The sequence below is a fragment of the Passer domesticus genome, chromosome 1 (genome assembly GCF_036417665.1).
Source record: "Passer domesticus isolate bPasDom1 chromosome 1, bPasDom1.hap1, whole genome shotgun sequence".
Classification (NCBI taxonomy): Eukaryota; Metazoa; Chordata; class Aves; order Passeriformes; family Passeridae; genus Passer; species Passer domesticus.
In genome coordinates, this window is record NC_087474.1 from 139335181 (window position 1) to 139344844 (window position 9664).

Here is a 9664-nt window from a genome sequence, read left to right on the forward strand (position 1 = left end):
CTTGATTTAAAAATTTAAATATAACTCAAATTACATTATTTGAAATTATTATTAATTGACAAAATGAAAGAACACCTGCTTTGTGTTTCCTAGAAAATCATTGCCATATTAGTTAGTACCAACTCCTTCCTAACATGTCTGGCCATGTTTTTGCTTAGGGGGGATTGCTTATGGAGTCAGAGGTATAGAGCCTAAGTTGCCTTATTAGTACAGCTAAGAAGACAGAAGAAGAACAGCAGCAAAAACTAATCACAGTTTATGTATAGGAAGTTTATTTAGAGATAAGTCAGGCATTTTTCAAAGGCTGTTTGGAAGTTTGCCGTTTGAAATAACAAAGGCACTATCTTGCTTCTAATAAAAATAATTATCTCCCAGAGAAAGCAAGGTAATACTATAAAAATCCTTATATCTGCACATATTTGCTGTGACAACCTCATTAGGAATCTTTTTGCTATAATGGTACAACTTATAAGCTCAGTGAAAAGAAGGAATGGCTGTTTCACATCAAAGCTAGGACTGGTAAGTAGGGCTGACTGCTCTCAGAGTGTCCATTTCTACCTGGCAGAAGATCAATACAGAGGGATGGGATAAGTTACTGGCATCACCAGTTGGATTTCTCAGTATTGCTTAATCACTGCATCAAACTGATGCTTCTGACCTTAATGGCAGAGGACAAAATTACAAGAACTGTGATGATGGTAGCTGAAAGCTTCCTATCCTGGAAAATTTGATCTTTAGCTATTAGGATGTAGATAAGTCTATTCTTTTGGTTCAAATTTGTTATTGAATAAGTAAGCTGGAGACTTTTTTTGTGATGGAGTATCAAACCACAATCAGGAAAAGAAAAGTTTGTTCCCATAAATAGACAAGCACATTTTTGCAGCTGCAATTATATTTTATTCTCATTTAACATTTTTTAATTTTTATTGTTTTTTAAAATCAAAACAATCAAAGTTGAATTGCTATGAAAAAGATCATGAGAAAGGTTACATGTAGATATTAATTTTCATCTGATGTATAAAGGTACCACTTCAGAAAATCATAATTTTCTTCTTTCTGAAATTAATATTAACTTTGTTAAGCAGTTGCTTACATATGAAAAAATCTGAGTCCCAATAGTAATCTATTATGTAAAGAAAGAGGTTAAGAAAATTCAGAAGTAAATACAGTAAAATTCCTCAGAAGTGAAGATGTATGCTAAGAAATTCAAGTGCTCTGCTTTCTCATTTCTGTCATTTTCTTCTGATTTAAATTTTTTTACTAAAAACCTACTATTACAAATCAGTATAGTTTTCCATGTCCAGATCAGCCGTAGTGTAACTCTAATACATTCACCCAGGTATGTACCCTAATACCTGGACATCCAGTCACTTCCACAAAGGGCAGGTTCTGTCCTGCAACGTGGCTCAGCTGATTTTAGCAGGACTCAGGCACTTTTCAGGGTTTGCCAGCAGAGAACTCACTGTAAGTCCTGAAAGAAGCACCTTCCCTCAGTAAGTTTACTGATTTCAACTGTGTGTAACTGCTGTAAGTCAGCTGTAGGAATCAGATATAAGGGAGAAGTATTAACTAAATCTACAACTGTCATTGTAAGATATCCAGTCTCCACTTATAGTCATGCTGAAGCATCTTGGAGAGGTCCCTTAATAGCAATAGCTTCAATCTCAACTCTGGCCCCCTGTGACAAAACAATGAAGAAACATATTAGGAATTTAATCTATTTTATCAAGCAATTGGATGAACAACACAACTTCATAAAAAACAGTGACATTTGAGAGAGATTATATTTCTGACAGTTGTATTACTGATTTAGCAATATTCAGTAATATTGTAAATTCAATTTATGCTTAAAGTGTCATTAACCCCTTATTTCTAAAGTTTTATCCATCTTCTACCATGAAGAAATATGTATATCTTATTCAGATTGCTGATAATGTGTGGGAGTAACAATGATATACTTAGAAAAGAAACTAATTAAGAGTCTTTATTAAAATATTTGCAATCAAAGCTATTTCAGAATCAGAAAAGCTGTCAGAATGCTTCAGTAGTAAGGTATTCCAGAAAATTTTGGGGTTTTTTGTAGATAGAAAAGTCACACTTACTCTGGGCAAAGCAGCAACTTGATAGGCTGCTCTGGCTGGGAAGTTTGCCTTGAAAACTGTAATTTAAACAGAAACACTCAGCAATCACTAACCTTGGCTTGATAAAAAGTTCAAAGTAATCTGTATAGAATGAAATCACTGGAACAGTTTCAGGTTCAAGGCTACAAGACTTCTATGCCAGCTATCATTTTCCCCTTGTTTTTTTTGCTTTGGTGACTGCTCTCAATCTCAGCAAGCCAGCACTCACCCCCAAGCAGTGATATACAAGCCAGTGAGAACTTGTATTCTGCTGACACTGCAGGGCCTTAACACCAACTTGGCTGAAAAAGGATGATGAAATCAGGATGGTGATCATCAAGTTTCAAACACCAGGGAGTGGGAGACAGCTTTTTCACAGAAAGAGCAGGAGAGAGAAACAGGCCCCTGGCAAGAGTCATGAGCAAAGATCCCAGATTCACATAAAGTCACCAGGAGTCCAACCTTACTCCTATCAAAGGAAAACAGAGGAAAAATAGACCCTTGATTTATTCCTCCATGCCCATTTAGACCTGACAACCACAGATATTAGAACAGGGGTAAGGCATGGGGAAGGGTAGTGGTAAAGATATAAGAGCTGAATTTATGGAATATTAGAATATTTCAGGTTGGAAGGAACCTTTAAAGATCACATAGTCCAATTCACCACCATGCCATGGCCAGGAACACCTTTCACTATATCAGACTGGTAAAAGTCCCATTCAACCTGACTGAACACTTCCAAGACATTTGCACAATGAAGTCAAAGTTTTACTAGTGACAATTATCACAAAACTGTTAATAATGGAAATGTTTGGGTCCTGAATTGAGATAATAACTCACAATGACAGAACAGCAGCAACTGTTTTCTCAAACTCCAGGCTGGAAGCAACAAGTAACCAAGCCTGCAGCTGGTCTGGTTTTACCCTGCTCAAGCACACCCCAGTACATTTTGACAAGTAGGAGACTCTGTTACTTGCTTAGCAATGAGACTTCATTCATGACCAGATGTTGCTATCTAATTAAAAACCAAAGTTCTATCAATAAGGAGCTCATGCAAATTGTCCCAAATTATTCTGCACATATCTTGTTGGAATCACCTATTTCAGTCTATTCACTTTTGTTGACCAAGCATTGTTCTCTTTTTTTCTTCAAGGGAAGCAGCATGGCTCATCCTTGTACAAAGAAAGAGCCCTGTCCCATAACAATGGCCCTCAAATTGTTCAAAGGTATAGACTTAAAAGAAATGGAGATATGAAATCTGAAATTCAGCATTTGAAGGCTGCTACAGTAGAATTATAGCCAGGACAGCAGAACATCAAGCAAGGTAAGAGGCAAAGAAGATCTGCCTGTAGGGATAGCAGGAACTAATCTTTACAGGACAGTGAGTTAGTGGAAATGAAATTAGGCTCTGCTTGATCTGATACTTGAAAATGAAATTTGAAAACACATTTCTACAGGAATTTCAAAGAATATGGAACTACATCATCTCAGTCATTAGAACACTTTTGACTACCATGAACATAATTTGTTCCACAAGCCATAATAGTAAAATACAAGTAAAATATCTACTTACATTGTTTGTAAACATCATTAATATCATTGTAGTCCTTCATGTCTGCCATCAAAACTGTAGTCTTCACAACTAGAAATTATGTAAGTGCAGTTATTTTAGACCTCTGACTTGCATAAAAAGAAAAACTTCAGTTCATTTCTTACTTTATTTCATACATCTCTCTCAAGTATTCTAAACATTTTGAAAAGTTTTGCAGATATTAACCATTAGAGCTGCAACCTAAGGAACCACCTAAAAAAATCTGAGCACCTAGTATGCAATAAAACTTTAAGGAATTAAGCCATTCCTGACTAGATCTGAAAAAGCCAGATTCTCCCAAGAGGCACTGAACTGATGAGCAGATCAATTAAAATAGCTGTTGTAAGCAAGCTGCTGGCAATAACTTACATATAATATCTGCTGCCAGAAAAAAAAAAAAGTTCATGGAAGGTCTGAAAATCTACTCTGTGCTAGAACTTTTTCCCAGGACTGCCTAACCCAGCATTAATCCTGGTGTGGCTTCACCAGTAGAGTCCTCCACCCAAAAAAATATTGAGAGTGTCTAGAATACTGACAGCACAGATACAAACCTGCTTTCACTAGAGCAAAGCCTAGGATGCTTAAAATGTCTGTAGTCACTGCAACATTGTCTGTACCTGAGCTTCCTCAGTTGGAATTCAAATATCAGTACCATTGCCAGAAATTTTTGGTGAAAGACAGTGTTCCATTGATACCATTGCAAAGACTTCCATGTAGATTAATTTATTTTTTAACCTAAATTCACAATTTCTTTTGTTTCTTTCAGCTATTGGTAACAATTGAATGTTCAGCAAATAGCTTTTTTTTTTTTTAAGATCACTTGATTTTTTTATATTTTTATTCAGGTAAAAACAACCACCTGTTTGCCAGAGTGACAGCTGCACTTACCATTGCCATAGTCACAGTCTGCAGCTTTCAGGATTTCTCCCATGTTTTTGAGAGCCTAAAGAAAAATGAAACAAAAATCTTTTAGCTATCAGCTGGGTTATATTTATGTAAGTATGTAACTATAAATTGTGACTTGGCTGAATCTATGTTTTACTGTTCAACCAGCAAAACCTCTACTGTCAAAAAATGACTGACTTAAATAAAAATTAATAAGAGGGAGCATCTAATAAATGTTAAACCACCCATTCATTAGATGTAAATGCATGATACAGCTCCATCTCATCCTATTATCTCACTCCACCTATTTGCTGCTGGGGGAGTAAAACTTTCCCTGACTCAAATCAGGGTTTTTATTGGGGTGTGAACCTTTGCTTCAAACAGATTCTTTCATACTTTCCTATGTGGAACAGATTTCTAGCCTGACTTCCAAGTTTTCCAAGTTGTTGGGAAAATGACAGCATTAGTTAAGATGGAATTACTTCCATTTTCCCCATCTGGAGGATGTGACATGCTCTCTAGTCTCCTCAATTTCTCACAATTCCACCTTTAATTAGACACATGCCAACTCCATGACAAGCTCATTGCTGGAGCACTTCTTACCTGCTTGGCCTCCTCCTTTGCCCCTCCAGAGACAAGCTGCCCAGTGGAAGGCTCCAGCCCTATCTGCCCTGCAATGTACATCGTCCTGTCCACCAGCACGGCCTGGCTGAAAGCACAAGTGCCATTTTAGGTTTTCACATGAAAACATCCCAAATTTCAAATCCAAAAGCACATTTCAAATTTTCTACAGTACTTTATACAGCATCAGAAAGAAGACTGAGGTTATGCTCATGCAAGTCTGTACATGCAGTCATACATCAATCTGCTTATGCTTTTGAAGAGCTGGGATTACACCACCTAAGCTCTGCCCCTGAGGAGATAAACCCTGTTTCTTGCAAAGGCACAAGGCATGAATGCAGCAACACAACACTAAACTGAGCTACAGGTTCCACACAGCAAATAACACAGAGGGAAGGCAGAGTAAATAAAAACATTTCTTGCACCTGCCCAGATAAATTTTCCATCCCAGTCTGAGAAGCAGACAATACCTTTCCACTACATTTCAGCTGCAGAGCAAGGAAGGAAAAAAGAAAAAAAGAAAAGCCAAAAGAGATTTAACATTTTTCTTCTTAAACAGGCACTAAGATAATGAGTTACAGCGTGAGGTGACACCCTGGTTCTCTGGCAGTATTCCTCCAGAGTAATGAATTTGGCCAGTCAGCAAAATGCCTTGATCACTCCATCCCCAGAACAATCACTCTCCTCTCACCAAATAACCTGAGTGACTTCTTTGCTGGGTTAATTCAGAGGAATGCAAAATTCAAGCTATTTGCAAAACATTTATATAAAAACGTCAAGTGTGCTTTTGCTGAAGTTGAGTTGGCAATTATTAGTGTCTCTACTACAAAGATGTTAAAAGTTGAAAACAAAGATTTAACTCTAGCAAACATTATACAAGAGACACAATTTAATTATCTTCAAGCAATAATTAAAAATATTTTGCAAACAAGTTATAGAAAGATTCTTTTGGAATTGCTTATTGTGTGTCAACACCATTTTTCATATCTCTTCTCATTCCACAAGAAACTGCATTGTTTTGACCATTCAACAAGTCTCTCAAGCTATACAAACCAGAGTTAGGCACCTCCCTGAAGTATCTGAAGTAGGAGGTTTGCTTCCCTTTGATGTTGATGGAAAATGAAAGACATATTCAGAGAATATCTTCAGTGCATCTCTCAACTGAGATTTGCTCTGTTGGATTGTCTTAATCCATTCACCTCACAGGGGACCAACCTAATCTAGGGACTCAGTCAAATGATCAGTTTGAACAATGCCACCATTGCCATCTCTCCTTTTACACCTGGCATTTCATAAGGGGAAAAAATAGCCAGTAACTTTGTCAGATACAGTAAACTGTCTTACACAGGGATTATTTTTTCTGTCATCAACTAACAAAACTGGAGTAAATCACAAAACTACTCCATACAAAGAAGAGAAACCAGTGAACAGTTTTTTGGCTGACACAGTCTTGTTGATAGAAATGTGTGCATGTAGACAAGGCTTGTTTAATTTTCTTTCCTACCATGCCTGCTGTGGAGGGAGGCCCTCAGAGCACAAACTTCTGTTTGTGTATGAAGCACAGAGAACCGCACAACAAGAAAAAACAGGCTCTCCACTAAAAGAGATTGTCTTGTCCTGCTTATCACACAGCAAATGACAGTGAAATGTTTATCTCAGCACAGACCTTCTGAGAGTCCTAAATCATAAATAACTTGGGAAAGAACAAGCTGAAGCCTCCTGACACCTCTGCCAGATCAACATCTGCAGCAGCCTTACTGGGTCTGCTCAGCTTCCTCCTCTTGGTGTGCTCACCAATGGAATCCTCCATTCACTGAGACCAGGAACAATGTGCCAGCCAAGGAGTACACTTGCACTGCACTCAAGGGCACGAGTGCAGCTGAGGGGAACTTCAACTCCACAGCCCCCAGTCATTCTTTAACCTCACAACCAGGGCCAGTCATAGCTACTCATTAATCAGCAGGGATGTGAATGTGTGTCTGAAGTCATTCAGGTTTCAGAGTACCTGAATGCATAACTGGGCAGACACTGTGACCATAGAACAACGTTGTGTGTCAGAGAGATGGTGTTAGGAACCATGCTCTTTGTTAATTAGATCTTCTTTACACAAATGATTGTGGATTAATACAAGAACAGTATCCTTTAAAAGGTTAGTAACATTAATGAGATATATAGACCCACACACAGATATGTGTCTTTTTATATATCTACCTACCTATCTCAAGGTACTGGCAAATGGATGCAGTAAAGGAAACAGAAAAATACAGTAAAAATAGGTCACCAAAAAGCATATTGAAGGGCTGCAGCAGAACAGGAATGCAGCTCATTCATCCCAATCCTTCATTACATTAAACCCTCATTGCTGTGTAACCAAGCCCAGACCTCACAGCAGAGATGTGGATTTATTTCTTGTGCAACTTCTGCTCTCTGGACTTTGACAAGTTTACTAAAATCTGATAAACTCAGTTAGTGATAAACTTATTGATGTTAGACCCGTAATACATTTAACAGGCTGCACAATAAGCAGTATTTCACCAAAACCTGCAATAAGCACAACATTTTGTAGTTGAAGCCTTGTTGAAGGCTGGGACAGTGGTGTGTGCATTGCTGCCTTCCTGTGTCTTAGATGTTCTCCTGATGCCAAGCAATGCCAGGCCCCTGGCTGCAATCCACCAACAGTTATTGTTTACAGAAGTTAACCTTCACGTCATGTCTCTCTGCTGCTACACTTTGTATTTTTCCATCTTTATAAGGCCTATAAGAAACACAGTTTGAAGCTTAGACAGCTCAGGACACAAAGTAACAGAGACAAAAATGTACCTGGAAGGCACAAAGATGCTATTGTGAACACAAAGCCTGAATATAGAATTAAAAATTCCTAGAAAATATCCTGGCAAAAATCCTTTAGGACTTTAGCTACGAGAATCTACTACATTTTTTCATATCCAAATTGCAAAGAGAAACCTTTCTCCAATTAAAACTGGGATTTTTCTTGATTTTAAGTATATGCAAAACTGCTACAGCAACATACTTGTGAAAACATTGAATATCTTACATATTTTTACAGCAGTTAAGTTTTCAGACTGAAAAACATTTATAAATATTCAAAATAAGAAAGAATTTTCAATTCCAGGCATTGAACTCTCCATCTAACCAAACTTGTCCTGGATAGGGCTCAGCCTTCATTCTGCATCACCTGCATAGTCAGCATCTCCAGCTTCCCTGCACAACATGCTTGTCTGTAGCCAAGCACCTTTCTCTGGAGAACAATCATTCTTCTTCCTTTTTTTTTTTTTTCCCATTCACTCCTTACCACTAATTCCAGGATTATTTTCCCAAACTAGCGTTTTGAACTATACCCCTCCCCCATCTGGCTGCATTTTCCGTGGCACCACAGCCCCACTGGTGCTTTGGGACTCCAGGTGTCCCTGGGGGTCACTGGGGCAGGGGGTACCAGGACTGGCCCCTGCTCAGGGGTCCTGCTCTCCCCTCAGCCCCAGGTCTGCCTGACAGAGCCCCGGACCTGCCAAAACCCTGCCAGCAAAACCTGCTCCTGTGCCTCCCGAGAGGCTTCCCGCTCCCAAAATCATGGAATTGTGAGGGTTGAAAGGGTCCCCTGGAGATCATCCAGTCCCACCCCCCTGCCAAGGCAGGGTCACCTGGAGCAGGTTACACAGGAACGTATCCAGCTGGGTTTGGAATGTCTCCAGAGAGGGACACTCTGCAGCCTCCCTGGGCAGCCTGTTCCAGTGCTCTGCTGCTCTCAATATAAAGAAATTCTTCCTCCTGTTGAACTAAAACTTGTTCTGTTCTAGTTCATGGCCGCTGCTCCTTGTCCTGTCAATGGGCACCACTGAAAAGAGTCTGGCACCATCCCCTTGGTATAGGTGTTGATGAGATCCCCCCTCAGTCTTCTCCAGACTAAACAGGCCCAGCGCCCCCAGTCTCTCCTCAGGTGCTCCAGACCCCCATCACCTTTGTGCCCCTCTGCTGACCCTCTCCAGAAGCCCCTTGTCTTTCTTGTGCTGAGGAGCCCAGAACTAGACACAGCTCTCAGATGTGACCTCACTAGGGCCAGAGGGGCAGGACCACCTCCCTTGTCCTGCTGGCACTGCTCCAGATGCACCCCACAAAGCACTGGCTGCAAGGGCTCTGCCGGCTCAGGGCCAACTTGTTACGCGCCAAGACTCTCAGATCTTTCTCAGCTAAGGTATTACCTGTAGGGACCCAGCGCAGGAGCCTTAGTAGTGCTGATTATTTTCTTCACGAGCGAGGCCATGGCAGGAGCCGCTGCCGAAGCTGCAGAAACTGCCGGGGCCTCCCCTCCTGCCCTCCCTCCCTTAGCGCTCTGCCAGAGCACGCCCCGCCCACCACCGCCCGCGGGGGCCTCTGGGAAATGTAGTCCCTCGGCGCTGTGCCGGGGTAGTGCGCATGCGCGGTGCCGGGG

The 9664-nt window shown here is 40.3% G+C and overlaps 1 protein-coding gene across 1 annotated transcript; it reads right to left on the reverse strand.

Annotated features, from left to right (window-relative positions):
• Positions 1-874: 874 nt before the first annotated feature.
• Positions 875-9583, reverse strand: RIDA (reactive intermediate imine deaminase A homolog). Its single transcript, XM_064392646.1, has 6 exons — positions 9435-9583; positions 5200-5305; positions 4600-4654; positions 3694-3762; positions 2103-2158; positions 875-1678 (listed from the first exon to the last, which is right to left on the reverse strand). Exons 1-6 carry the CDS (start codon positions 9494-9496, stop codon positions 1616-1618), a joined length of 411 nt encoding a protein of 136 aa, XP_064248716.1. The 5' UTR covers positions 9497-9583; the 3' UTR covers positions 875-1615.
• Between the last annotated feature and the right edge of the window lie 81 nt (positions 9584-9664).

Bases quoted from the DNA above. Each gene is read 5' to 3' on its own strand.
- RIDA (XM_064392646.1), bottom strand. From the start codon at position 9,496: ATGGCCTCGCTCGTGAAGAAAATAATCAGCACTACTAAGGCTCCTGCG. The intron at 5,306-9,434 runs GTAATACCTTAG...TTGTGCTTTCAG, and splicing joins CCTGCGCTGGGTCCCTACAG to CCAGGCCGTGCTGGTGGACA. The intron at 3,763-4,599 runs GTAAGTGCAGCT...CATAATTTCTAG, and splicing joins AGACTGTGACTATGGCAATG to TTGTGAAGACTACAGTTTTG.